Source organism: Saprolegnia diclina (genome assembly GCF_000281045.1).
Source record: "Saprolegnia diclina VS20 unplaced genomic scaffold supercont1.78, whole genome shotgun sequence".
Taxonomy (NCBI): domain Eukaryota; phylum Oomycota; class Saprolegniomycetes; order Saprolegniales; family Saprolegniaceae; genus Saprolegnia; species Saprolegnia diclina.
The window spans coordinates 95,602-121,190 of record NW_008246145.1 but is presented as its reverse complement, the minus strand read 5'-3'; the positions used below and the strand labels follow the sequence as shown (position 1 = coordinate 121,190).

Sequence of the window (25,589 nt, the reverse complement as noted above, 5' to 3'; positions counted from 1 at the left end):
GGGTTCGCCGAGTCGCACGTTGAAGCTGTGGTCGTCGGCACATGCCATATCTGCCGAATCGGATGTATTTATATTCGGCATGTGCCACGCCCCTCGCCGAGCCGGGCGTACCGGGTCAGTTTATGGCTGATTTTAAGCTGGTGGTTTGTATACTCGGCCTATCACTTGGCAAGACTTACATACAAATCCGATGTCCTTTCCGAAAACCAGCCATTATTTGACCCATCCGGATAACCCGACGTGGCGCATTCCCGTGCAGAGACGAGATACCAGTGTCCAACGGACCTGTCCCGAGCCTTTGGTAAATCACAATTGCATTTCCAAGCAGCGACCATGAGCTACGACGACGGCAAGATGCCGATCGCACTCGTGCTGCAAGTGGCGCTGGGGCTGGCGTGCCTGTACGTGGCGTGGTGCATCTTGCGCCACTGCTGCTGCCTCCCGACTCAAGCCGCGCTTCTCGAACAAGAGTACCTCGATGTCCCCAGTATCATCGCTTCTCTCACTTCGCCCATAGCTTTTTAGGTAACTTTGCAGACGGCCTCGAGCGCCAGAACCTCGATGATCCGTGGGTCCTGCATGCCAGCATCCCTTTCCTTATCCTGGCTGTAGCAACGCCGTGCGCTGGGCGTGTCCGATCTGCGCCTTCGAAAACCAGCTTCGCACAATGCACTGCGTCCTCTGCGACGCCACCAAAGACACTGTACCGACCGCTGCCTTGAGTCTCCGGCAGCAGAGTGCCATGTACGCTGGTCGCGATCCATACCTCTGACGACTCGATGGTAGGCGCCGCAAACAGTGGGCGCGCACTCTGTCGCCGGCCGGTGTGCTGCAGTGGTCCTCGTCCGAGTCCATGCATGGCCAGTACGTGATTACCTACGACGCATTAGCTGCCACGGTGGCGTGGACGCCGCTGGCGTCTCTGTCGCCCGACGTCGCCCCCGCGTTTGGCGAGACGCTTGCGTTGTGGCAGTGGCGCCACCTCCTCGCGCTTCAGGACGCATCCTTTACCACCAAGGTCGCTGCGTTATGCACTGTGCTCAGCCACACGTCGCGACCCGCGACAAAGCTCAACGTGTACCGAGACCTCGCGTTCGAGTCGATAGATATGCTCTTGCAGATCCCACATGCCTCTCTCTGCTCGACGACCAGCATCACAATGCTTGGCGAGAGTGGCGTCGACGCCGGTGGCCTCCAGCGCGAGTGGTACAGCCTCGTACTCGCGGCCATCTTGGCGCCGTCGCGCGGTCTCTTTTGCATCAACCACAAAGACGACGGGGCATACATGATTGACCCGACGACGAGCCTCGACGCGGCCAACTTGTCTGCCTTTCGCGCTGTGGGCCGGCTGCTTGCGCGGGCACTCCTGGAAGGCCAAGTGCTGCCGCAGCCGCTCTGTGTGCCGCTGTTAAAAGCACTGGTCGGCGCGCCGCTCTCGGTCGCCGACATTGCCTTTCTCGATCCTGTCACCGCCTCCAGTTTGCACTACGTTGCGACCGCGTCCTCGGTCGACGACCTCTGCTTGGACTTTACTGTCTCGACGGGCACTGATAAGGACCTCGTGGCTTTGGTCCAGAACGGCCACGACATGCCCGTGACACTTGCGAATCGATCGGCGTATGTGGACTGTATGGTCCAATACCTCTTGTTTGACCGGATCGCGCAGCCGCTTGCGTCGCTCCTGCGCGGGTTCAACGAGGTTGTCCTTCCTGTCGTTACTTTGGTTGTCTGACGAGTTGTTCGAGGGTAGGTCATGCCACCCGACGTGCTTTTGTCGTTTGACTACCAAGAGCTCGGCCTCTTACTGTTCGGGACTGCGGCCGACATTGACGTGAGCGAGTGGGAGCGCTGCACCAAGATGGCTCTGGCGCACGCGGCGACGGAGACTGCGCAGTGGTTCTGGGCCCTCGTGCGCGAGATGACGCCGACGCAGCGACGGCACTTGCTGCAGTTTACGACCGGCTCGTCCCGCGTGCCGATCCAGGGGTTTCCAGGTCTCACGAGCTTTGACGGTCGACTCTGCCCGTTCACTGTTGAAGCGATTCGCTACACGCGCGGTGTCTACCCGCGGGCCCACGCGTGCTTCAACCGCATCGACCTGCCGCTGTACCCGACCAAAGACTTGATGCGAGAGGGTCTCTGCGCGCTCGCACAGCTCGAATACGCCGAGTTTACGATCGTCTAGTCCTTTCTATAACCTGCAAACGCAATGTGATATGTCTGAGTCGACATGGCGACGGAGAGGATAGCCCGTGATCCAGATTCGTAGCGAGAGCAGTTTTTTGGAGCGATTGATACCACTGGACAAAGATAGTATGCATATAGTTTGGTAATTTTGCCGATTTTTGTCGAAGGAGGGTAGGGGAGCTTAGGGCTCGGGTTTGGTCGTCGCGTCCATGCGCTGCAACGTCGCTTCAAAGCTCGCGAGCTTGGCGCGCTGCCAGCGGTCTTCCTGCAGCGCGAGCTTGTGTTGGAGCTTGATGTTGTAGCTACGGTCCAGAGGTAGATACGACAACATTGCAACACAGGTATACCGTTCCATGTCTTCAAGGTGCGTGCAGTGTTCGCGCACCTACACGCGTGCGCATCGACACGAGCTGCAGCGCGCTACATACCGTGGCCAGTTGCAACGTGAGCTCGGTTGTGTGTGCATGGTGCGCATCCAGTTCGCGAGCGCGCTCGGACCGTTCGTTGGTGAGTTCGAGTTCGAGTCGCTGGAGCATACGTTCGCCAAGGGCGCATCGTCCTATCCAGTTACGACGTTCTCGGCCGCTAAGCAAGTGAGGTACCTGTGAGCTGCGCGATCTGCTGTCGCTGGGCGCTTGAGTCGGCGACAAGAGCCCGCAGCGCCTACATCACCCGGTCTGAGAGGCTAAGACTTGGTGCAAGGGCCAACGCGGTTGTCGTGGGCGAGATGCTTGGCCGTCACGAGTCGTGCCTTGCACTCGTCGAGGACTCGGATCAATTGCGTCTTCTCGCTTAAGACGTCATCGAGTTGGCGGCGCCATACCGCGCGCTCCCTCAGATACTCACCGGCGTCTTGCTGGCGCTGCTCATAGACCGTCAAGAGCGCTGCATGGGCGGCTTGAAGCTCCTTCAGCGCCACGGCGCTCTCTGTCTCGTACACGTCCGTGTGCGTCGCGCAGTCGCTCCGTTCACATTCAAGTGGCGTCGATAGCTCCACCGTAGTCACAATCGCAGCCGCCTCGGCCACTGGCTTTGCGGTCCGTGCGAGATGCCGCGAGACGGCCGTGTGTATCTGCCACGTCTGCCACGCACAGCGATACGCGGCTTGTAGCGCGCCTACATCGACAGTGACGGCTACCGTCGCAGCGCCAGCGACGGCACCTCGTAGGCACCGGCGCAGCTGCCTTTGCATCTGCCGCGCGCGCAGCACATACTGGTGCCATTTCGTCCAGACTCGAACCAGTGTGCGACGTAGTGTCTACACCACACAAGACAATCATAAGGTCGTCGGTGCGAGCAAGTGGTGATCGTAGTACCGCCTCGTGGTCACAGAGGCATAGCTGTGCGCACCGCCATTGGCCCCACGCGGCCCGACGCATCTGCCAGCGGATCAACGGTAGTAACGCAACTCTATCGTTAGTAGGATACCGCGAACGCTGCCTTGTGCGCACACTGTGCCACCGCCCGGCGACAGGTCTGTCGATGGTCCACAAAAATGCGTCGCCACGCATCAAAGAGTCGGCGCACGCACTGACGTCGGCACCCGCGTTGCCAGCGCGCACGGAGCTGACGCAGGCGACGCCGCCACGTCACCAGCGCTGTCCATCGCCGAAACCCAAACTCGCTACGACACGTTGCATCATCTGTGGTGCATCTGATCAAGTACATACGACAACATGCGTGCTCGCGACTGTCGCAGTGTCGCCAAGCGTGCACGTCGCCGCACATGCTGTCGCCAGATGGCCATTACCCTACAAGGATGTTGGGACAATGTACAAGCGAGGTGACGCACCGCTCGAGCCGGCGCGTCCGTCGTTGCCGCCGCACGCGGTGCAAGAGCCGTCGGTGGCGACCTCGTGTCGCTGCCCAACCGCGCCAGCGCTACAGTGCACGCATGACATTATTGTCGTTTTGCTGGTGTAGTAGCTACCGCGACAAGACGATGCACGAAGTGCCGGAGCGTTGATTGTTCGAGCTGCGCCGACAGTCCCTGCGCAAGGGCCTTGAAGGAGCCACCTACGCTCATAACTACTAGCTATGTTATAGCGTCCTCGCTCGTACGTTGTCGCTGCAGCGTGGTCGACGTCACGATGCTCTTCCACCTATCGACGCTCATGGAGCACTTCTCCTCTCTTACGTTGCGCACTGTAGAAAGCACGTCGCGCGCGTTTGCTTGGTCCTTTCTTTGCAAAGCCTGGTATTCGTTGTTGACTACGTGAGTAGATCAAGTCGACCCTCGCAGTATGCTCGTAGTACCAGTAGAAAAGACTTGGCCGTCATCGCGCGTAGCTTCCATGACGAAAAGCACAGGGTCTGCGCGAGGAGCTTCGCACTTGCAACATCGAGAGCACAGCGCATCGGAGCTCCCAGTGCTGCGAGGTACGCGCACCTCTGGCGGTAGTGTGCCCCTAGCGCCCATGCGAGATGAGGTTAGGAAAGGTTAGGGTTACGAACCGCGCCACTGCTGCCACCAAAGGCGTACATGGAGGCGCTGGAGGCAGCGATACGCCCGGGTTCGATGGGCTCTCAGCATCTTCAAGCGACTCTTCCAGGTCGCAAACGCCGTGGACCGCAGCGCCTGCGCCGCCAGCACGCGACGTCGCCAGCGTTGAAACCCCGCTGCCACCTAATGCTCGCCCGTTTCACAGCCGATTTGGCGGGTTTGGACTCTATACGTGGCGCCACTGCAGTCGCTGCCTTGCAGTGTGCGCTCGACGATGCAACTCCAATGAGAGGTGGTGCTGCGCTTGCCATCGTCGCCAGTGCGCGCGAAGGCGTTGGCGTCGCATCGACAACTCGGCGTGACGCGCGAGTGCATTGTGGTGCTGCCACGTGATAAAGCCGCGAATCAAGCGGTGGCGCTGACGCTGGCGCCACAAACTAGGCGTCGATATTAGCAGCTGTCGAGGCATGATTGTGTACCGAAGACACATCGCCGCGGTCGTGCCAGAGCGCCACTGCTGCTGCGAGTGCCGTGCCTCGATGCAGTGCAGTTGCGTGATACTCTACGATGCAAAAGTAAGCTCGAGAACGTTCTGCAGTCGACGTGTCGTGCAGTACATGAAGGCGCAGAGCGAGAACTGCTCGGTCGAGGTAGCGATGCGCTCGCCGACGGAGAATGCGCTGCAGTCGCTGCTCAATGCGCTAGAGCGGTGCAAGGTACGATATGATCCAGTCTTGCACGTGTACCTGGCGCCTCCACAGCGCGGTCGACCAGCGAGTCCATGCCACTTCGAGTTTCGACTGCCGTGCGCGGTGCAGGTACGATACAAGGGTCCGCACCCGCGCTCGCTCGTGGTGCCAACGACCACCGGTCGCCTGCCACTACGACACACCCAAGTCCTTACACCGCTACCACACATCGGGCATACCCGCGCAAAGACCTGCGACATCACAACCCGCTTGTGCGCTATATTGTCTATGGTTGCAACATGCCAATAGAGAGTGCAGTCCTCTACCGAGACGTGTGACGACGCGCAGTGTACGCGCGTGCTGACGGTCTGCGGTCTCGTAGCGCCAGCGCTGGACAGCGACGCGCACGCGGTGCGTCTACAGAGCGCCACGTCATATCCGTTTCAAAGAGCACTGCGTACGCGCAGCCGCGCACACGTCGTGCTTGTGACAAGCTGCCACGTGTGTTTTGCCTGCGCATACGTCCGCCATCGCTACGCTATTCCGTCGAGTCGCTCGATCCTCTGAACAAACGTACGTGCAAGAGGAACGCGAGATGGAGGCGCTGGAGACACTGCGCCATTACGGGCCAGCTCCAAGTTACCTAGTCTGTGGTGTAGAACCGAAACATGAGAAAGAGCATGTACTCGCTTCCATATGTGCCACGCGTGGCGGCACGGGCGACACCGAGCGACCGCTACAATGACATCCAAGGGTTATCGACCTCCTAGGAATCCCTCGGCATTTTAGCTACCACGGAGTAGCAGCGTCGCCTTGCACTGAAGTAGCGCATCACGCACTTGGAGCAACGGCAAGTGCGCTACAAGCACGAAGCCTCCATCGTTGTCCACAATCACGTCCGAACGTACTCGGGTGCTGCGCGATCCAGTGCATGTACTCGGGCGCATATGACGCGATCTGAGCATACTGCGTCACGACGACCTTCCAGTGCAAAAAGCCATGCAAAAGCTGCTTCATCCTCGACCGTATGAGGACGCGAGAGAGGCGCGCGGTGATTTGCTCGGCCTGGCGCGCGCGAACAAGCCCGCGCGCGACGAGGCTGCCATGCGACGTGACGTGGATGTTGATAGGACAGACGAACGTACCGAAGGCGATCGACGACGAGTGTCTGAGCAGCGCACACGGCGGCTTTGGTCGTATGCATGCGCCAGCAAAGAAAGGCGCGGAGGCGGCGCATGTGCATCGCGTGGGCAAATATGGAGATCAGAGGCGTGAGCGTCGCGCGCAGGTACTGCCGAATCTCGGGCGCGATCGCATCGTACTTGCGCGCTATCATATCCGTGTTCGAATCGAGGCTTTGGAGCGTGGCCACCGAGGACGCGCGTTTTGGAACACGTGATTTTTGCAACGCCGTTTCGCTTGTCATGCGCGACGATCGCTACGCAAGTCGGTCGGTGGGTCCAAGGGTTACGACAGTTGAGGAATCCTTCATGAAACTTCAAATGACGGAAAAGATGTCGAAAGCCCTAGGAGTGATTGGAGCGAAAAGCCAGCAACCATCATGCCGATAGTATGGGTAGTGGACTGGCGCTGCCATTTTCGATCGCTAACCCCCCACTCGACAACTCGGGCTATGCAACCTAGGTGTAGGATGGCACCAACACGGTAGCCTGCGTCGGCCTGACAGTGACACCAGCAACGGTGCGTCCGTCATGCGGCTCTCGTTCGTTTGATCAAGCAGAGTACTCATGCGAGTCGCGGCAGACGCGACGTCCGGATCGTGTCCATAGCGACCACCGCTCATGGCAGTCGACGACGCTGCTCCCTCAGCCCCGTGGCATCGCGCCAAGCTCATGTGCTGGCAGACCGCAACAGCAACTTCAACGAGGCGCTCCGCGTGCCACGATGTAGGATCACACAAACACCCGCAGGTCGTTGACGAGTGTTTATGGTATCGATGCTCAACCGCGTCGCAAGCTCCTGAGTCATCCCGATGCGTCGTTGCTCGTCAAGCGATGCTTGGTATGCTGTGGCTCGGGGCTCATTACGCCGCTCGTGGTCCAGCGCGCGAGCGTTTTGCGTGCGAGTCACGCGGTGTAGCAAGCTGTTTCCGATAGCTTGGTCCTTGGCGCAAGCGCCACTGCTTACGTGCTCACCTGCCCATCCTCGTATCCATGGGTGCGTCATTCATTACTCGCGCGGCCTCTCGAGGCGCGTGGCGACCAACCCCTTGTCGATGCGAGCGCAGTGCGCGCATTGCTGTATCGAGCAAGGTCGCACTTGGGTGCTCGACAACTTGTTGATGTGATCCGATCTTTTTCGAACCTCAAAGTCGGCATTTTCCAAGGTCGCCAGTTGGTACGCGATTGCGTGAGGCTTCGATGATGACGGGACCGCGTTTACGTCAGTTGGCCACCTTCAAGGGCCACCGCTTGTCGTCGGCCTCGAGCCTCTCGCGGTACTAGCTCAGTATACGTACCTCGGTCGGTAGTCCTAGTCGGCGCCGCACTAGTCGAAGGCTCGAGTCGCTTCGCCTCTCGACTCGCCTTTTGCGTCCATTTGAGAGTAGTCGTCCAATCCATGCAAGTACATACATGTAGGCAACCTCTTAATCTTTCGTCTACAGAATAAATAGCAGACGCGGTCCTCCCCTACTCTTCTTCTTCGTCATCTTCGTGCTGCTGCTGCTGCTGCTCGCCATCGTCGCCTTGGCCCGGGTATTTGTTGGTGTAGAATTTTTGAATGATCACTTCATGGCGCGCGACCGAGCGTGAGAGCACGGTTTGCTCTTCGCGGGCGAGCGCGAGCTTGCCGCGCTCAATCTCGCAGAGCTCTTCCCATGGCCCTTCCGACGCCGCAATCGACGTCGACGCCGCTTGGAGCTGGTCGCGCTTGACCTCGAGGTCGCGCGCGCGCCGCCGCAAGCCGTCGATTTCCATGTTCTTGCGCTTGCGGTGGCGCATGTTGCTGAGGCGATGGCGGTTCTTCTTCTCGTCGATCGTATGCGCGGCGCTCGGGCGAAAGTAGTCGATCGGCGACGACGACGACGCGGTGGTCGTGGGCGACGGCGTGTCGCCTTCGTCGTTGGCCTCGCCATGGCCGCCATGGTGCGCCGTCGTCGTGGCCCTGACCTCGCCGTCGTCCGACTCGTCGTCGTACTGGCGGCCGTCGTCGTCGTGGCTCAGGAGCGAGGCCAGGTTCATGGGGTTTTGCCCGGTGCTCTAAAAATTAAGTTCGGAGTCCGGCGACACCTCTCAAGTGCGACAAGCGCACTTTACGGGATATCCTGGTCCGACCATAAATAGTGTGCACACGTCATTTGCGCTCACATCAACACGCCGATGACACACCAGAATGATTGCCAACTCGATGCGCCAACGACGATGCCAGAAGCCACACGCAGCAGCGGTCGTCTCGAGGTCCATGCAACGCACGCATGCGACGCCATCAATGTACTACTACGAGCTTCCCACATACGAGAATGAGCACATAGACAAGGGCCGCGGCCATTGTTGAAGCTGCGAAAAACGACGAGGACGGGCAATGTAAGCAGTGAGACTTGGCGGTCGCTCGCATTGGCCACATTGGCCGCTCCGGCGCGGGTCCATAGCGCCTTGGTCGTGCGTGGCGCTTTCAAAATAGCGCCATTCTTGCCGGTGGAGCTGGTCATGTTCGCCGCGCGCGACGATGCACCGCCTTTGTCTACTGTACTCGGAGTATGTGGCGTCGGCATGCCCACGAGGCGTCGGCGAGCTCGACTGGCCAGCTGGGCGACCGGGGTGTGGCAAGAACGTCCATTTGACAAGCAATTAGTGTCAAGCTCGGACTTAATGGCCAGTCGATTGGTCGTATGTCGGGAAACGGTAGCATTTTAATTAATAAAAAAGCAGCGACACGAATTATTTTAATACTGTGCAAACATGGAAATAATATACGACGCGGTCATGCGTCACCCGCGGTCTCGGCGAGCCGCTTGGTGTAGTAGTCGATGAGGTTCTTCTGCTGCTCGATCGTATGGCCGAGCACTGCGCGCTCGTCGGTGGCTTTGCCGAGCTGCAGTTTTTCCTGCGTCGCGCGCGCCTTGTACTGGCCCGTGTTGGTCGCCCGCAGCGCTTGGCGCGCTTCCTGTAGCGAGTCGACCTTCTCTTCGAGCTCGGACACCTCTTGCCGAAGCGCTTCGAGCTCGACGATCTTGCGCTCGCGGTACCGTGAGCTGTCGCGGCGGTGCCGCTCTTTTTTAATTTCGAGCCGCGAGTGCTCGTCCTCTTCGATGAACGCGCGCAGCCACGGCGTCGGCTCGCCCGTCGCGCCGTCGCGGGCCATGCCCGCGATACCTTGCGCTTGTATGCCCGACGGTGGGCCCTGCTCGTCGCTTGCGTCGTACGGTATCCACTCGGCGGACACGCGACGTGGGCGCTGGGGCTGCATTTCAAAACTACGGAAATATACGAAAATTAATAAAATTAATATCCACCAACCCTAATGCTGGTTCGCCCAGTCCCGCCCGCCCGTGTTTCTGTGGCGTCGTCCCACACGACTCGGTATCGAACGCGCGTGCAGGTGCGTGCGCCTTGGAAAAGGGTGCTTTACGAAGGATCCGAGTTGAGCCTGGGATGGTCCAAGCGCGACTTATGCGACTTGAGGCGGCTCGATGACGCCATGTCGCAATGATTGGTCGCGTCGTCGGCATTGATGCTACGCGCACGGGCGCTGAACCGACGACGGCGACCATCGAAGCCGAGAATTAGTCTTACTCGTATACAAATGACGATATGATGAATCGCTGCTTTTTGGACTTGGGAATTGTATGGCGTTGGCCCCGGCATGAGAATCGTCGAGGTATTTAGTGTGAGAACCATTGTCCACCATTGAGAGTGCCTTTGCAGTCAGTAGGCGCTGCTCTTGTTTCGAGTATCGACCCGCTAGAGTGCGAAGTCACTGTGGTTGCGACCCTTCCCATGCACACGTGGCCTCCTTAGAGCCATACTCGCAGCACCAGTGGTGCACACCTGGCGTCCCAGGAGGCCAACCCGACGTCGTCTTCTGCCGCGACCGAGAGGCTTGGCGCACTGGGTTTGAAGCGTAGCTGTACGTAGTGCTGCTTGGTTCTGGGTCGTACTGAGCCAAAGCGCGCGCAGTCGTCTCCTCCTGGCGCTGTGACTACGTCCTAGTATAGAGGCGGCCACCAATGATACGTGATCTCGGTCCCTCGTACGGTCCTGGTACGTTCGAGTCGACAGGTATCGTGTATCTACGACGGCTGCGTGCAGCATGGCTGACTGTGTTGCGTAGGTTTGCTGGTCTGGTCGAGTTTCGGTCACGTCACCCGTTGGTCTAGTGTAGGAATGGCGTGTATGCGGCCGAGATACTTGCCGACGACGAGCAACGACGTGACGGTCCACGCATCTGCGCGAATATCGTCCATGACAACGTGGTCTTACCGCTGATTGGTCACGCTGCACACAATGTCGCGGCCGCGGGCGTCGCAAGCCTTCCATAGCGGGTCACATCATCACTCGAATCAGGTATATGGGATCGATCGCGCTGCGCTGCGATTGGCTTTTCGACGCCGCCCGGCATCCGTACATCTGGGGTGGGGTCTTCGTCGCCCCCTGCCCCCCCCGCTCCGACGCCCGGCTGCCCCGTGTGGAGTGTGGAGGCTCGTCCGCGGACTTGGTCCAGCGGTTTTGGATGACCCAAAACGGGGGCGTGCAGGGATCGATCCGTGGGCCAGAAGCCCAGAGCAACTCACAACAGACGGCGCGCCGACCACTGAACTGCCACCCTTTTTGCGGCGGTTCGTTGGTTCGTTGGCGCGTTCGAACAGCATAACGAAGGCTTGTGTGCGCATGTTCCGACCAACGACAACAGCCGGCGCGCTGATTCCCTGAACGACCGTTCTCTCGTTTTATGGTGCCCAGCTATGGCTCCAAGCCATGTACTAGTACAACACACTACATACGACGACTGAGAGAGGTCGCTTCGCGGGACCTCAAGGCGATAGTTGCGGGACGCTCATCTCGTCCAAGCGTTCTCCTAGCGTAGAAAAGTTTGTTGATAAGGCGTCGCACACTCATCTGCATTGTTTGAGGCCGTTTGCAGCATTTGGTGGAGGCTGGAGCGCGTGAACCAAGGCGACGCGGCCACGAGCACGCGATCGCGTATCTTTGATATTTTCGGCATCTTTCAAATATATGCCGAAGGCGCCAAGGACGAATGCCGCAGCAGGCGCGCCGTCGCGGTGCGCGACATGTAATTTCGGCAATCGCCGCGAGGCGCCGTGGCACAATCACCGCAGTGGTGTTCACGTGCTACACTTGTATACTCGACTAGTACGCGCTCCAATAAGACTAGAGAACACTTATACGCTGGATTCAAGACTTATGCGCTGCGATAGCCCAAGCTAAAGACGGCAAGGGCCCACTCGTCGCCCACGCCCAGCTCTCACGCCACATCATGCATCCGGTTACCTATATCCGGACACTTCGTCCGGTTATATCCGGATGCGTGTCAAGCCTCTGGCCAATGAAAGGCGCGATGTTTGAGAGATCCAATCAAACGGCAACTTGAACTAGAGCCACCAATCAAATGCGACGCGGGGGTGGTGACGACACCACTCCTTCGTCAGCATCCACGACCTACCGACAGTCCCTCGCATGGCTTCGTCGCGTCCAGCGGCCGCCAACGGCGGCTCCTATGACGCTGTTTCTAAAGAAGAACTCGAAGCTTCTCACTCAGGGCTATACCTCTACTCGCCACGCCGTTGCATCCTGCCTTCGCACAGTGGTCTCGACTGGACTCGTTCCGAAAAGCGGGTTCTTCCGGGGCGCTCCATGGCAGCGCGGTGCGAGCACTTTCAAAGCTTCTCTGCATGCAAGAATGTCCTGGCAAAGATGCTGCCAGGATCCAGTGCATTGCCCATGCAGTGTATGCTCTATGCTGCGTCAACAGTCACCGCACGTCTCCACTCAAGTGCGGTTCTGTAAAATGCGCATCCGACTAAGTCTTTCACGCAGCGCAATGGCGTGTGCCACGTGCGGACTTAATCGAGCCTCCACTTGTGGCTCGTATACGAAACAGCAAAATCCACATTTGCCATGAAGGTAGGAAGCGCCTGCTGACTTCGCCGAGCTTCGCCTGACCATGATGGCCTAGGTCCTGGTTGCTGTCAAGCGCGTCGTCGACTACGCCGTCAAGGTCCGCGTGACGCCCACCGGCGTCGACCTCAACAACGTCAAGATGAGCATGAACCCGTTCTGCGAAATCGCGGTCGAAGAGAGCATCCGCCTCAAGGAGCAGAAGCTCGCGACCGAGGTCATCGCGGTCTCGATCGGGCCCAAGCAGGCGCAGGAGACGCTCCGCACGGCCTTGGCCATGGGCTGCGACCGTGGCATCCACATTGAGACCGACATGCGCCTCGACCAGGACCTCCAGCCGCTCGCGGTCGCCAAGCTCCTCGCCAAGATTGTCGAGGAAGAAAAGCCCGAAATCGTCGTCCTCGGCAAGCAGAGCATTGACTCGGATGCGTGCCAGACCGGTGGCTTCCTCGCCGGCCTCCTCAACTACCCGCAGGCCACGTTTGCGAGCAAGCTCACGATCGCCGACAAGAAGGCCACGGTCACGCGCGAAACGGACGCGGGCGTCGAGACGCTCGAGTGCCCGCTCCCCGCCGTGCTCACGGCCGATTTGCGCCTCAACCAGCCCCGCTACGCGACGCTCCCCAACATCATGAAGGCCAAGAAGAAGCCGATCGCGACCAAGTCGATCGCGGACCTCGGCGTCGACGTCACGCCCCGCATCACGACCGTCAAGGTTGAGAACCCGGCGACGCGCAAGGCCGGCATCCTCGTTCCGGACGTCGATACGCTTGTCGAGAAGCTCAAGAACGAAGCCAGCGTCATCTAGATGGGTTGTTGCGTGTACCACTAACGACCGCTACATCCAATACGTGTCGATCTGCACCCTTCTTATCCCCTGCGTACCTGGCCCGAAGCTCTGCCACCACCTTGCGACCCAAGACGACGGAGGTATTGCGTTTTTTATAAGGTCGTCAGCGAGGAAAGAATGAAGAGACTACTACAAGTGGAGACGCATCAGCCCCGGCCACGCCCGCGCCCACGGCCGTTGGTACTGCGACCGCCGTACGGTGCGGGCTTGGCGAGCGGCGTTGTCGACGGGCGCTGGCGCTGGGCCGCGGCCACCAGCTCGCTAAAGGCCTGCTTGACGCACTTGTGGACTTCTGCGTACGACGCGACAAGGACCGACTGGCCGTCCCGGGACGAGAGGAGAATCTTCTCGGCCGACGCGCCGTCGAGCTTGTTGAGAGCGTCGACAATGTGACCAAAGTCGAGCACCGGTCGGTTCTCTTCGTCGACCTACGACAGCTCAGCACCGACAAGGTTTTTTCTGTCGTACCTGGTGGAAGACATAGTCGCGGAAGAGCTTGAGGAGGTAGCGGTCCCCCGTCTCGGCCCACGAGCTGTCCAAGTTGAACTATGGCAGCATGATGAGCCTCGGCGCGCGTGACGCAAGTCGTACATCCGGGCGCTCGTTGATCAGACCGAGCTTGAGCATCAACAGCAGCATGCGGCCGTTCTGGTACTCGGACGACAACTGCGCTTCCAGCTCATCGGCCAGACTACATTCGCCAGCTTGACCACATTACAAGTACCAGATGCGCATACCTGTACTGCGTGTCGAGCTCGGCCTGGGTGCGATCAAAGAGCATCAGTGCGAGGTCATTCGCCTAGCATTCTGTGTGAAACATAGGGCAACAGCCACCGATTCGTACCGAGGTGGTGCTTTGGAGCGTGAGACCACGGACGACGGCCGTGAGCTCGTCCGAGAAGGTGGTCGCAAACTGTGCGAGAAGGTCCGAGACTAGCGCCCCATCAGATCGTAGATCCCGCAACCTTCGTACCGTTGGACGTCGCCGACATCTCTTGTCGGACACCAAGGCTGAGCACGACCTTGCCGAGGTTGACCAAGTCGTCTTGCTACGCCGTCCATCCGTCGCATCGATCGGTCAAGAGAAGGGTGTGTACCTGTAGCGCTTCGACACGCTTGGATTTGGACGTGTCATACTCGAGAACGTCGAGGACACCGGTGCCACTGATGCGCACGCGGTTGTGTCCTACAACGCGCTTCGCCCACGCACATGACGACGTAGGCCTACCCGTGACAAGGAGGCGTCGGAGTGCAATGGCTTGGCAGGCCATGTCGTGGCGGTGGATGGCCCGGAGTGCCCCCGTGACTTGGGTCAAGAGACTCCACAGAAAAGCCTCGGACGCGACTGACGACGCTTGGCTCCCAAAGTACTTGGCATGCAGTGACGTGGCGGTCGGGTAGTACTCGGAGAGAAAGAAGAGCGCTACCATCGACATCGCCTCGTTTTCGAATGTATCAATGTATCGGTATACCGCCGTGGGACACGAACGCGCGATGGAGCGGCACGACGTTGGCGTGAACCACCTTCTTCCACTTGTCGACAGCTTGCTGTGTGATTCCTGGTGTCGTACGCACGTTCTCGACGCGGCGCAGTGCATACGTGCGTCCGTCCGTCTCGCTAATCACCTAGGTTGTGGTTTAGTTCAAAACGACTATACAAAATGTGGGAGACAAGGACTACCTTGTAGCAGTGCGAGGGATACCCAAAGCTGCCCGCGACGTTACGATGCAGCGCGTCGTCCTGGACGTCCAGCGGCCACATACAGTGGAACTGCGACGGGATCTCCTTGTACCGCTCGTCGGACGGATGCACCTGCCGCAGCATGTCTTCGTGCTCGGCGTCGAGCTGACGCCGGACCGTTGGCGCCAGCGCCATGGACGCCAGCGACCGGCGCGTAGTCACAATCGGCCTACGACGGCGGATGACGCACAGGACGAATGGTCGATGAGAGCGTACGACGAAGGAATGACCGAGGCCGACGCAGCGTATGGTGGCTGGATATCGACGTGGAGCTGCGCGCCGGGTCCGTGGCGCAAGACTGCGTTCGTCGGCGTCGCTTTCGCTTCGGACTCGGGGACGTAAAAGATGCAGCCGCCCCGCGTAACCTACACGGACGAGGACGTTGCATGCTAAGGAAAGGTCGTCGCGCAAACCTGCACCATGGGCTCGGGCGCCGCATGCTGCTTGGGCACGAATGGCGCGGCCGTCGATGTGAGTTCGCTATTGACGAGCGGCGACGTCTTCGGGCTCGGGCGGGCGACTACATGCGCGAGGTTCAACGTATACAAGTAGATCGTCGCGTCTACCTGGAGGTGGCGACGTCCATTGCGAAGCGTTGCCTGTGTCGATGACTCATGGGCACTTGCATGGATGAGCATATACGAGGTGTACCTGCGGCGGCTTGCGGCGGCGACGTCGTCACGGACCTAGACGACGCATGATTTGCACTGGCGCGCGGCCATGCGTAGCGACGTACCGGTCGGCCATGGCTGTCGAGGGCTGGAGTGGCGGGTACCGCGGGTCTACGGACGCGGTCGCTCGGTGCCACTCATCGCGGGCGTACCTTGGGCGTAGGCCCCGAAGCGCGATCCACTACGCAGAGGAGCAGTTGGGTCCATGCGCGGGGAGGAAGAGGTCGACGCCTCATGCAGGACGGTACGTGGGGTTGTAGGCCATGCGTCTTGTCGTCGTCGTCGTCGCCTGCTTGGTGTCGAGCCAAATGGGAAACGGCAATAAAAACTACGGTCTTCGAGGATCGCGCGCTCATTGGTCAAAATGCACACCCTCCGCGCTCTTGATTGGCTGCCTGGCCAAAGATTCAATGTTGGCATGGCCGGCGAGCGGCCGCCGCCCGGTGCCCCGCGCCCGCTTGCTGCGAGGACGGTTCTTGCATGCGCTTGGTCCACGTCGTCTTGAGCCCCACGACGTCGCTGCGTCGTGGCGAGGCCCGGCGCGATTCGAGTGCACGGCAATGATTGGCTATATTTCGTCCGCGTGACGCACGTGATTGGTCATTTTCCCGACAGCGATTGCTCTTGCCAATGACATGGAGAGGAGAAAGGACGACAAGAGGCAAGCAGCAGTCTTCTTCCAGGACGACATCGCAATGTCTTCTGTGCGATAAGCCTGCAGATCACGACGCCGCCACCATGGCGAAGTGACTGGTGGCCGGCTCTGCATTCAAGTAGCCAAGTGTGTTCTTCTCGTTCTGCCAGCAGCCGGTGGACTGTCCGCTCTCACATCGCATAGCGCTAAGACACTACAAAGCCATCGTACTGCACATCGGGTCACGAGGCAATGGTACATGCAAACTTGAGCGTCTTCTGCGCTAGAGCCCAAGTGTCGTGTTGCGCAGGATGACACGACGTCCTGGCGGAGTATTTTCTCATCACCTCGTTGGACATGCTACTGCAATTTGGCGGCGAAGGAACCATGTGGGCACAAGACGATGGCCCAAGCAGTCGTCGCTGCAACAGGCTACTTCCACGACTCTCGGCTCAACGGCGACAGCTTGCACAGAGACCTCGTATGGTTTAGACGCGTCTCGTCCTCTTTCGTTGGAACAAGAGCCTCCTTCGTGCAGCCGTGCCCTTCAACATAATCAAGAACAGTGCGGTGCAGACGCCAGCACTCTTTGGCCAGCTACGTCGCTCGCTTCAATATGCCATCTCGAGACCGCGCTGTCGACCGCGGTGCCGCCACTGCGCCCACGTACGCTCCGCCAGCCGCTCGAGGCATTCAAGGCCCACACTCAACGAAGCACCACCACCACCACCGACAGCAACACCGACGCCGACAGCAACACCGACAGCTACATCAACGCCGCTTTCAACCGACACGCTCCGCAACCTTCATATAAAGACCCATTTGGCAACGTCAAAGGCGCCGTAGTACTTGCCATGGTTCTCTCTCGGTCGCCCATGTCAACACGATTATAAACCGGACCCTATCCCTAGTATCAGCTTGGTCGGTTTGTGGAAAAAAGGATCTTGGTCGACGTTTTCAGTTCCGCGACGGGGTGTTATCCCTTGTGTGCTGCCCTCTGGACGACCGGCTGACGTGGTGTCGGGCCAACGCACTCAATAACATGCGTTCTTGGTGGCGAGTGGCGATAAGATCCTAGTACGCTTAGTCAGATCCAATGTCACCCGTGCACGGGGTCTCGGTTGCCACTGGATCGAGATCAAATACCTGGGACCACTACTAGTGTTTATGCTCTTGAGGGCGCCAGCACGCTACGCGCACCTCGATGATGCAGTGTGCGACTGTAGGCGATGACGAATATGACGACGGGAGCTGGTACTAGGGTTGTCGTAGTGGTGGCATCTCTGGCAGCGACTTGCTTGCCCTAGTTATTGGTGAGCACACGTCCAAGGTTGATTTGCTGGTACGAGGTTTCGTTTCTTGCTCTTGGTGTTTCTGATACGAGACTTTGTGCGGTTGAGCGGCCGAGGATCGGGTTTTAGTCGTTTAGTTAGTCGATCTCGGCACCTTGCCACTTCAACTCGGTGGGTGCTGTTTTCCACGACGCACAACTTTTTTGTATTTTTATTGAGCTCCTTTCGGTTTTAAAATAATTCTTTACAAATACCAAGTGATACAATACAATTGGCCGAGCGATTGGAGATCCTCTTTTTTATTTCGCGGGTGTTGCCAGCGATTGGCCAAAAAGCCGGTCCTTTTCCGGATGGCGATTTGTGAGGCCATTTTCCCAAAGTCAGTCCCGACGATCAGCATGGCGGCGAATCAAAGCATCAAGGAGCTCATGGCGGCCGAGACGAAGGCCTCCAAGATCATCAGCGAGGCCCGCCAAGGTGCGTCGCCTATCTCGATGCGGCGCGGGCTCATCATGGCCATGGTGTCTAGAGCGTGGCGAGCGTCTTAAGCAGGCCAAGGTCGAGGCGGAAGCCGAGATCGCGGCCTACCGCCTCCAGCAGGACCAGGCCTTCCAGATGAACTCGACCGACGTATGTACTCGATGAGGCCATGGCACCGCTCACGCGCCTCTTGTAGCTTTTGGGCGACGACTCGAGCATCATGGACCAAGAAACGGAGCAGGACATTCAGAAGATGCGGTACGACCTCTCGTTTCGTGGCGAGGACGTCTGACGCATGGGCGTAGCAACGAATACCTGCGCAACAAGGACAGCGTCTTGCAGTTGATGACCGGCCATGTCACAAAGGTGGTGCTCAAGGTGCCCGTCGCCCGCAAGGAAACCCACAAGGCGTAAGCGACATCTAGAAGGGTCACCGACGCCGTCGATGGTTGCTTCCATTAACAAGCTTGTACTTCATCTTTTTTGGCGTCGCTTTACGTTGCCGTCGCTCTTCCATGCGCCACGCGCGGGCAGCGACATGGCGCCGCCGATCTTCCACCACCCAATCCCTCTATCGATCACCAAGCAAAGAGCTTCCTTCTGCACGCTTGCACAACACGAGCCTTCCCACGGCCACCGCTTGCAAGCACGATGGCCATGAGAATTGGTGCCATCGACGCATCGCTCGACTGCTTATCGCATTCAATATCGTCGCCCACCAAGCTAAAATGAAAACGGCCTGAAACGGCGCTGGATCGCGCCACGTCATTTGAACCTTGACCACCAAAAGCGCACCGCCTGCACCTTCTCCCGCATCGCGCCTCTGGTCCCATGCAGCCTCCTTGCACAGGTCCTCTTCAAGCACCTCAAATGCCTTACGGCGGTGCCCCACGCGTCGCGTCTGTCTTGGTGGTACGTTCCTTAGTCGTCTGGGATGACTACCGCCTCCACTTATTCTTTCTCCAACCGTTTTGACCGGCACGGACGCGTTATACTTAGCGCCCTCTCGAGAACACTCGGTTCGACTTGCTCGTATGTAGTAGATGGGGCAGTAGTCGATGCGTCGACTAGACCGCAAACGTTCGAAGTCGCTGCTTGGACGATTGGACAACGCGGCTTGTTCGGCCGAAGGTTAGCGTCGACGTGGTAGTGCCTAGTCTTCTGCTCTCTAAACATAGGTAGGGCGACTTCAACGCTAAGTCTATATTGGCCGAAACGACGTGCTCCACAAAAACGGGCGGCGCTTCGCACAGTTCAATTTGGACGATCAAGAAGAAGAAGACGACGCGATGCCAGCATGGTGCCAGCGCGACCACTGCCGCCGGTACGCCAAGCACAATGGCATGTGCCTCTACCACGCCCGCGACGTGCAGACGCAGCGAAGCAGTCGGCCGAGCCTCGCCTCGCCCGCGACCACGACGTCCGATGCATCCGCCTCGCCGATCGCGACGGCCCAGCCACCGCCAGCGACCTCGGCACCGACGACCAAAGGGCGCCGCCCGGATGCCCGCTGGAGCGCGATCGCGCGCATTCGGTACCACCACACGGGTTGGATCAAGTGCCTCGTTCCGACGTGCACGTCCGAAGCAAAGCGCCACTTTCCCTTCTGCCCCATGCACGACCAGTCGACGCTCTGCGTGCATGAGACCACCAAGCAGTACTTGCAGCCGCACGATGCACCAACGACGTCGACAACATCGATCAAGGAGGAAGCTGTCGCGCCCATTGCGTCCTAAGCCCCATCGACAACTATCTTGTAGCGTACTAGGCCTCTAATAGAAGAAGAAACATTCACAGCAGTGTCCAGAATCGTTTTACGCGGGAGCGCTACGTAGTCGTGACGTGGCGCCGCTTGGCGTCGACCACATGGGCGTCCTGTAAGACGGCGACGACGCGTGTTCGCTTGTGCCGGGCCGCGAGCGCGAGCGCGTCGCGCCAGGTCCCATCCGTGGATGGACACAGACGCTTCTCGCAGAGGTAGCGCACAATGGCGTCGTGGCCTCGCTGCACGGCGAGGTAAAAAGCGTCGGCCGAGAGCCAGGCGCGACCGCGGCAGCCGAGGAACCGCTTCACAACGTCGAGTTGGCCCTCGAAGATCGCCAGGTGCAGCGGACACCGCGCATCGCGCTCGAACGGATGTAGGTACAGCGTAAAGCTGCCAAAGACAGCAAGGGTGTCGACAAGCGGTGCGTACCGCGGTGGCAGCTCATACTGCATAAGCCCACCAATGGTGGTCGTGGTCATGGCCCGCCCTTCCTCGAGCCGCGGGAGCAGGTCGGCGAAGAAGCCATACTGGTAGGCGCAGATGCTGCGCAGGAGGCTTGCGTCCGTGAGCACGCTCGTGCTTGCTGCATGGGGCACGGTCATCGGCGCGAACTCAGATCGCGTCTTGGTCGACTTGCTATTGGTGTGGAGCTTCGATGCGATCCTTGGCTTTGTGTGATTCGTCACTTTTTGTCCAATCCCATTTTTACTTGGATTTTCGCTTGCATCGATTTAAATGCCTCGTCTTTTGTATTGGATGGGGATCATTTAAAAGTACTGCATCGGATTGGCCATTAAACGAGCCAATCCTGCGCCACCACAGACTGCAACTGCGATCAGTCGAGTTATCAACGATGATGACGACGGGGCGACACTGCAACGCCGACGAGTGCTGCACCCGTACTACCCTTTGGCCCACCGAGGCGCTACTAAATCTGGGTCTATCGATACGAGCGCACTCTTGGGTATATAGACTGCATACTCTAGTCGGGTGGTCGAAACCGAGTAGCTAAACTCGGATTCCGTCGACAGGCACGTGCCCATGCACCGCGCCGTCAACACAGCGTGGCTTTGTAAAGCAGAGGCAAGGGCATGGTTTCTGGCAAAATGCAGTTCAGACCAGGTCGTTGGCGCGGCGGGTTGAGCCCGTGGCTGCGCTCACACGCTGTGGTTGCGGGAAGGTGGCCTACGTGGACCTCGTGCAGGCTAATGGTGCACTCACGCGTCGACAGACGCACCACGCTTCATTCGCAAACCCACGACGCACCACTGTACAGGCGGCGGTGATTTAGGACTGGCATGGGTACGCCAGCGCATCATGGAAGTGCACGACCTGGTCGTCGCCGCGTCTCCCGCCGCACATGGAGCGGGGCAGCTGAGCTCCGTGGGCTCCATGTCGACGCCTGCGCAGCTACCGTAACGGAACAAGTACACTGTACTGTAGCTCGTATTCTGCTCCAGGATTTCGACCATTTTGGAGCTCAACGTGAAGTACTAGTCCACTCGTTTGGTGATGAAGCACGACGCCTAGCTATTTGTTGAAGGTTACGGTGCTATTTGCACACGAGGTATATTAGTGACTAACGAATCTACTAGACATGAAGTACGGACGGCAATGGACACGACAGACGACGACGAGAGCGTTGGCTAGACGAGAATGTACAGCAGCGAGAGCTTGTTGACGGGGCGCGCGTCGGTGGTCGTCGACGACGCTTCCGAGCTCGTTGGCGACAGCGGCATCGTGTCCGACTTGGTCAACTTGTGCGCACCGTGGCGCCGTTTCCGGTCGTACTCGCGCTGCTTGGCGAGGCGCGTCGCCCGGTGCTTGCGGTAGTACTCGCGCTGGTACTCGATGTATTGCTGGTAACCTTGCATCGACTTGTGTCGTCGGCCCATGCTGAAAAGGACGTGCGCTTGAAAAGGCAAATTGAAGAATGGCGAAGACTCAAGCGCCCTCACGATGCCCACCGTATGGTTCACACCGTGGGACGTCGCGTCGGCGTGGCTTTGGCGTGCGATGCACCCTCGCCTTGTGCTCGTGTTCACTTTGTTGCTACCGAATGCTCTCTCTTGCCGTCTCAACACCATCTACACGATAGCGCATTCGACAGTGCTCTTTGAAAGAGAGCGGCACGACGACCACCGAGCCGGTCGCGTCGGTGGCGCGAGGGGGCGACGGAGTCGGTGACGTTGAGCCATCTGTTTCGTGTCTAAGCTGCAACCCGCGCGCTTCAATCCGAGTCGCCACCCAGCATCGTCCGATGGGGATGGTGTCGATGCTCCGTGGACTTGCCGCCTTGCTTTCGCTTCTGCTCCGACGCGGACTTGGTGAAAAGCGCTGATCCTCGACGCGCCAGTAAGCTATCAAATAGAGCCCAAAGGCTCTAAGTCTACGACGCCGACGACTATTTCAAGATGCAATTAGTCACGGCTGGACGAGGCACCCAAGATCAAGGATCAGCTGTGTCGATCCAGCCGCCTTTCTGGAGCGTTGCTGTCACGTCTTCGCTGTCTCTTCGCGATGTCGTCGTCATCCGCCGTGGTCCGTGCGGCTCGGAGCGCGGCGCCTGTCGACCTCGTCGTAGCTGTAACCAACGATAGTATATCGCAAGAGAACTCTTGTCGATAGCTGACGTGCAGGATGCTCATGCAAGCAAGTTTCATGTCGTTGCGATCCTATGCACATTTGGGGTACTTCCTGGGGCCGCGACTCCAACGATGATGCGCGCCCGAGGTCATCTGGCCGCCGCAGAGGGCGACAACATCTGTCGTATGGTCACAGCTGTGGCGCACCCATGGTCGGTCGTGCGGTTGCCGCAGTTGACCGCGACGCATCTTTTTGCGCTTCGACGACCAGAACAAATCGTGGCTCTCTCGTTTCTCGTTGTTTTGAGCCTGCTCGACGTGGCAGTTGCTAGTGATACGCCACCCAAAGCGAATACGCACTGCCATTGCTCGCTGCAGGCGAACGGTCTTGCGCCACCCGATCAGATATTGCGCGACGACACTCTCTGTCACTTGGCATATCAATATATTGAAGCACCCTTGCAATGTTGCCAAGTGCGAGTAATCGAAAGGCTCGAGACGATGTCAAACTCGATGGTTCTATCCATCTACGACAACAAGTGGTGTAGACTTGAAGAAGACGCTACATGGTCCACTTCAGCGGACCATGTAGCTTCTTCTTCAAGTCTACACGAAGAAAGTAAAATAACAATGTGTTATGTTCCTTGGGGCGAACCGACCACGTGCCAACTGCATTCCGGCCTCGCGCCACCGACCTCTTTGCGTTAGTTTGAGCGAATTGCTTGCATTTGGATGGAGACTATTATTCTTACACCGAAAACGACTATAGTCACCGAAGTTATTAAATCGTCGGCATACGGCGCGTCATCCGATCTATGAATAGTCGTCGACTCGCATCGCCGATGGTCGATCCCAGGCCGGCGCGGGTGCGCAGCAGCTCGAAAGAGAGGCTTGAAGGCGTATATCCGACGACAACGCAGCGGCGCAAGCACAAGCCGCCGGTCAACGTGGCCGAGATCCGCCGCAAAGCGGCTCTCTACAACGTCGGGTCAGCGGCGCAGTGCCCCACAACGCGCCGCCGCAAGGCGTCGCAGGCACCACCGCCGAGTCCGCAGCCCATTGGGGTCTCCTCTACCTTTATTCTTGCGTAACCATAGCCGCCCAAACGTGTTTAGGGTCGACCACCGATGGCGGCAGTGGGCTTTGTCCATGACCTCTACTCGACCGTGCCGTCGCCGCGCAAGCCAAGCAACAACAACAACCACAAGCATGGTAGTGGCGACAGTGACGCGATGCACCCTGTTGGGTGGCGCCTCGGTCATAGCAACTCGGCGTCGTCGTACGTATACAACGGCAAAGTGGCCGCGTGACGCAGCGGACGTAGGTTCAAACTGGCAGGCGCAGGAACGGACGGGCTCTTGGCGCCGAGCGACGGCTCTCGCCAAGTGCTCGCGGTGCATGGTCTCACGGACGAGTTCAAGTCGCTGCTGTTGGCGTATCCGCCGCGGAAGGTCGTCTGTTTAAAAAAAAGGCTGCAAAAACGCAAGTCTATTAGGCGCTGGACGTGGCCGCCGAGCTCGCCAACCCCAGAGAGTGGAAGAAGCGCATCGAAGGCCGGCCGAACGTCGGTCATCACAACATCGACTTGCCCCGGGCGTGGCATGGTACGACAACGTCGTGTCCACACGTGTGCTGACAAGCATTTCTCGTGTCAGAGGAGCCGCACGAGGAAGACGCGGACACAAAACCGGCGTGGGTACCACCCGCGTCGCCGCCCAAGCCCCACCTCTTCCAGAACGACATGGCGACGTCCAACCAAGGGCCACGTCCAGCGACGCCCCCACCAATCAATGCGATTCCGCTTCGGACACCGGACGTGTTTCCGGGTGTCCAGCCGTATACGCTGCCGGTGCAGACGACGCAAAGTCTGCTGCAGCCGGCGCAGGACGCAGGTAGGGTCCATCAACCCTGGCTTCCATCCCGCATCGATGTGATAGAGCGCGTCTACTTGAATTTGGAAGCCGCACACAATGCACACAAGAACCCGGGCCGAATGTACACTTTGCCCATCGCAAAGTGCGTCCAAGTGTCCACCATATGTAGGAAAGGGACAATATTATTGTCTGTGTGCCTGTAGACCGGGCCGGGCGTGTCGCTTGGGGCTAGAGACATTGCACTCGAACGTCTCGTCGACGCTGGAGAAACGCAAGCTCCGGCCCAAGTCAGCACTCCACGCGGTGCAAAAGGCCGCGCCCATGGTCACAGTCGCCGGTGCCAAAATACGGTGCCTCCTTCGACTCTCTGTCCTTGGTCCAAGCGGCATGTAGACCCAAGACGGCGCGGCTGTCGTTTCTGCGGTCGGCGACCGTCTATTGCATGGACGCGGCCGAGCGCAACACCGTACGCCTTGTTCTTATCTGAGGTACATGATGTCGGTGGCAGGTCGAAGAATACTCGGAAAAGCTGCAGTTTGAGCGCGAGAAGCGGCGCAGCGTCGTGGGCCAGAAGAACGCGGCGCTCGGCCGGTAATAGCTTGCACTCGAACACGCTGACCTTATTATCATGTAGGAACAAGACGATCGTGCACCGCTCGATCGAATTCATCTTCAACTGTCTGCGCAACCAAGCCTACGCCAACGTCCCAGGGCATCTCCGACAACTGTACGAGACGCTCGACCTCGACGACTATATGAGGTTACTCGGCGCCAATTGGCCGTTGCGATTCAGCAAGGTGGGCTAGGCTCGTGCAGTCGGCAGCGACGGACCGCCGCGGCCGCCGCATGCTGCTCCAAGCGCAAAAGAGCTCGTACGATGCAGGCTTTGACGCTGAGACGCTGCCGCTCCTGTGGCTGGACCGCAAGCAATTCACGATCGCACTGCAGCAGCTCAAGTTTTCGACGGCCGACATCAACCTCATCTTTAACGCGTTCGACTTTGACCTCGAGCACAAAGTCGAGGTGCGAGTATGGACGATTTCTGACGCTGCATAGCATGTACGACTAGGTGGGCGAGGTCTGTCGTGAGATTCGGACGCTCCAGCTCGCCAAGCAAAAGGAGATCATGCCCCACTTGCTCCTTAGCGGCGACAAGTCGCGTCTCCGAGAGTCTTTCTGATGAATACACGTTCGCATCCTCAACCTTCGTTCTCCATAACAAGGCTCGCATACAATCGATGCACGGGCAACCAGCGCTAGCAAACACGGCGACATTGCGCG

General features: G+C 58.9%; 11 protein-coding genes across 11 annotated transcripts; 5 read left to right on the top strand and 6 right to left on the bottom strand.

Annotated features, from left to right (window-relative positions):
* The first annotated feature begins 273 nt into the window (after positions 1-273).
* Positions 274-2,231, top strand: SDRG_14817 (hypothetical protein). Its single transcript, XM_008620972.1, has 5 exons — positions 274-470; positions 518-568; positions 613-744; positions 787-1,699; positions 1,751-2,231. Exons 1-5 carry the CDS (start codon positions 334-336, stop codon positions 2,183-2,185), a joined length of 1,668 nt encoding a protein of 555 aa, XP_008619194.1. The 5' UTR covers positions 274-333; the 3' UTR covers positions 2,186-2,231.
* Positions 2,232-2,300: 69 nt separating this feature from the next.
* SDRG_14816 (hypothetical protein) lies at positions 2,301-6,655 on the bottom strand (the record flags this gene model as incomplete). Its single annotated transcript, XM_008620971.1, has 24 exons — positions 2,301-2,489; positions 2,535-2,572; positions 2,616-2,746; positions 2,790-2,850; positions 2,897-3,303; positions 3,349-3,445; positions 3,504-3,566; positions 3,616-3,811; positions 3,858-3,938; positions 3,980-4,068; positions 4,118-4,203; positions 4,249-4,289; positions 4,984-5,067; positions 5,110-5,192; positions 5,248-5,331; positions 5,377-5,511; positions 5,559-5,596; positions 5,646-5,736; positions 5,781-5,852; positions 5,897-5,962; positions 6,006-6,055; positions 6,113-6,178; positions 6,228-6,418; positions 6,465-6,655. 24 exons carry the CDS (start codon positions 6,653-6,655, stop codon positions 2,369-2,371), a joined length of 2,562 nt encoding a protein of 853 aa, XP_008619193.1. The 3' UTR covers positions 2,301-2,368.
* Positions 6,656-7,885: 1,230 nt separating this feature from the next.
* SDRG_14815 (hypothetical protein) lies at positions 7,886-8,570 on the bottom strand. Its single transcript, XM_008620970.1, has one exon. The coding sequence runs from the start codon at positions 8,520-8,522 to the stop codon at positions 7,971-7,973; it is 552 nt and encodes a 183-aa protein (XP_008619192.1). The 5' UTR covers positions 8,523-8,570; the 3' UTR covers positions 7,886-7,970.
* Positions 8,571-8,732: 162 nt separating this feature from the next.
* On the bottom strand, positions 8,733-9,758 carry SDRG_14814 (hypothetical protein). Its single transcript, XM_008620969.1, has one exon. It carries the CDS (start codon positions 9,745-9,747, stop codon positions 9,262-9,264), a length of 486 nt encoding a protein of 161 aa, XP_008619191.1. The 5' UTR covers positions 9,748-9,758; the 3' UTR covers positions 8,733-9,261.
* A 2,631-nt stretch (positions 9,759-12,389) lies between these two features.
* SDRG_14813 (electron transfer flavoprotein beta subunit) lies at positions 12,390-13,280 on the top strand. Its single transcript, XM_008620968.1, has 2 exons — positions 12,390-12,422; positions 12,475-13,280. The coding sequence occupies exons 1-2, from the start codon at positions 12,417-12,419 to the stop codon at positions 13,222-13,224; spliced, it is 756 nt and encodes a 251-aa protein (XP_008619190.1). The 5' UTR covers positions 12,390-12,416; the 3' UTR covers positions 13,225-13,280.
* A 60-nt stretch (positions 13,281-13,340) lies between these two features.
* On the bottom strand, positions 13,341-15,982 carry SDRG_14812 (hypothetical protein). Its single transcript, XM_008620967.1, has 17 exons — positions 15,927-15,982; positions 15,831-15,859; positions 15,744-15,789; positions 15,659-15,693; positions 15,574-15,606; positions 15,421-15,527; positions 15,224-15,372; positions 14,948-15,176; positions 14,739-14,892; positions 14,495-14,689; positions 14,364-14,452; positions 14,240-14,315; positions 14,111-14,199; positions 14,004-14,065; positions 13,858-13,957; positions 13,735-13,812; positions 13,341-13,694 (listed from the first exon to the last, which is right to left on the bottom strand). Exons 1-17 carry the CDS (start codon positions 15,941-15,943, stop codon positions 13,413-13,415), a joined length of 1,770 nt encoding a protein of 589 aa, XP_008619189.1. The 5' UTR covers positions 15,944-15,982; the 3' UTR covers positions 13,341-13,412.
* Positions 15,983-17,963: 1,981 nt separating this feature from the next.
* On the top strand, positions 17,964-18,563 carry SDRG_14811 (V-type ATPase, G subunit). The gene is made up of 4 exons (XM_008620966.1): positions 17,964-18,081; positions 18,134-18,234; positions 18,281-18,342; positions 18,390-18,563. The coding sequence occupies exons 1-4, from the start codon at positions 18,003-18,005 to the stop codon at positions 18,496-18,498; spliced, it is 351 nt and encodes a 116-aa protein (XP_008619188.1). The 5' UTR covers positions 17,964-18,002; the 3' UTR covers positions 18,499-18,563.
* Positions 18,564-19,226: 663 nt separating this feature from the next.
* SDRG_14810 (hypothetical protein) lies at positions 19,227-19,893 on the top strand. The gene has a single exon (XM_008620965.1). The coding sequence runs from the start codon at positions 19,374-19,376 to the stop codon at positions 19,818-19,820; it is 447 nt and encodes a 148-aa protein (XP_008619187.1). The 5' UTR covers positions 19,227-19,373; the 3' UTR covers positions 19,821-19,893.
* On the bottom strand, positions 19,797-20,533 carry SDRG_14809 (hypothetical protein). The gene has a single exon (XM_008620964.1). It carries the CDS (start codon positions 20,449-20,451, stop codon positions 19,912-19,914), a length of 540 nt encoding a protein of 179 aa, XP_008619186.1. The 5' UTR covers positions 20,452-20,533; the 3' UTR covers positions 19,797-19,911.
* An 822-nt stretch (positions 20,534-21,355) lies between these two features.
* SDRG_14808 (hypothetical protein) lies at positions 21,356-21,768 on the bottom strand. Its single transcript, XM_008620963.1, has one exon. It carries the CDS (start codon positions 21,742-21,744, stop codon positions 21,496-21,498), a length of 249 nt encoding a protein of 82 aa, XP_008619185.1. The 5' UTR covers positions 21,745-21,768; the 3' UTR covers positions 21,356-21,495.
* Positions 21,769-23,238: 1,470 nt separating this feature from the next.
* On the top strand, positions 23,239-25,511 carry SDRG_14807 (hypothetical protein). The gene is made up of 12 exons (XM_008620962.1): positions 23,239-23,498; positions 23,550-23,713; positions 23,759-23,885; positions 23,930-24,038; positions 24,090-24,326; positions 24,372-24,450; positions 24,512-24,658; positions 24,702-24,774; positions 24,817-24,899; positions 24,943-25,068; positions 25,115-25,331; positions 25,378-25,511. The coding sequence occupies exons 1-12, from the start codon at positions 23,250-23,252 to the stop codon at positions 25,486-25,488; spliced, it is 1,722 nt and encodes a 573-aa protein (XP_008619184.1). The 5' UTR covers positions 23,239-23,249; the 3' UTR covers positions 25,489-25,511.
* Positions 25,512-25,589: the final 78 nt, after the last annotated feature.

Coding starts and splice junctions, on each gene's coding strand:
- SDRG_14809 (XM_008620964.1), bottom strand. CDS start 20,451: ATGACCGTGCCCCATGCAGCAAGCACGAGCGTGCTCACGGACGCAAGC.
- SDRG_14817 (XM_008620972.1), top strand. CDS start 334: ATGAGCTACGACGACGGCAAGATGCCGATCGCACTCGTGCTGCAAGTG. Junction 569..612: donor CGCCAGAACCTCGATGATCC/GTGGGTCCTGCA, acceptor TCCTGGCTGTAG/CAACGCCGTGCGCTGGGCGT. Junction 745..786: donor CTCCGGCAGCAGAGTGCCAT/GTACGCTGGTCG, acceptor ACTCGATGGTAG/GCGCCGCAAACAGTGGGCGC.
- SDRG_14810 (XM_008620965.1), top strand. CDS start 19,374: ATGCCAGCATGGTGCCAGCGCGACCACTGCCGCCGGTACGCCAAGCAC.
- SDRG_14811 (XM_008620966.1), top strand. CDS start 18,003: ATGGCGGCGAATCAAAGCATCAAGGAGCTCATGGCGGCCGAGACGAAG. Junction 18,235..18,280: donor TCCAGATGAACTCGACCGAC/GTATGTACTCGA, acceptor CGCCTCTTGTAG/CTTTTGGGCGACGACTCGAG. Junction 18,343..18,389: donor CAGGACATTCAGAAGATGCG/GTACGACCTCTC, acceptor GCATGGGCGTAG/CAACGAATACCTGCGCAACA.
- SDRG_14807 (XM_008620962.1), top strand. CDS start 23,250: ATGAATAGTCGTCGACTCGCATCGCCGATGGTCGATCCCAGGCCGGCG. Junction 24,039..24,089: donor CTTGCCCCGGGCGTGGCATG/GTACGACAACGT, acceptor TTCTCGTGTCAG/AGGAGCCGCACGAGGAAGAC. Junction 24,451..24,511: donor TACACTTTGCCCATCGCAAA/GTGCGTCCAAGT, acceptor GTGTGCCTGTAG/ACCGGGCCGGGCGTGTCGCT.
- SDRG_14815 (XM_008620970.1), bottom strand. CDS start 8,522: ATGAACCTGGCCTCGCTCCTGAGCCACGACGACGACGGCCGCCAGTAC.
- SDRG_14814 (XM_008620969.1), bottom strand. CDS start 9,747: ATGCAGCCCCAGCGCCCACGTCGCGTGTCCGCCGAGTGGATACCGTAC.
- SDRG_14812 (XM_008620967.1), bottom strand. Junction 15,694..15,743: donor TCGACAGCCATGGCCGACCG/GTACGTCGCTAC, acceptor TGCGTCGTCTAG/GTCCGTGACGACGTCGCCGC. Junction 13,958..14,003: donor GAGCTCGACACGCAGTACAG/GTATGCGCATCT, acceptor TGGCGAATGTAG/TCTGGCCGATGAGCTGGAAG.
- SDRG_14808 (XM_008620963.1), bottom strand. CDS start 21,744: ATGGGCCGACGACACAAGTCGATGCAAGGTTACCAGCAATACATCGAG.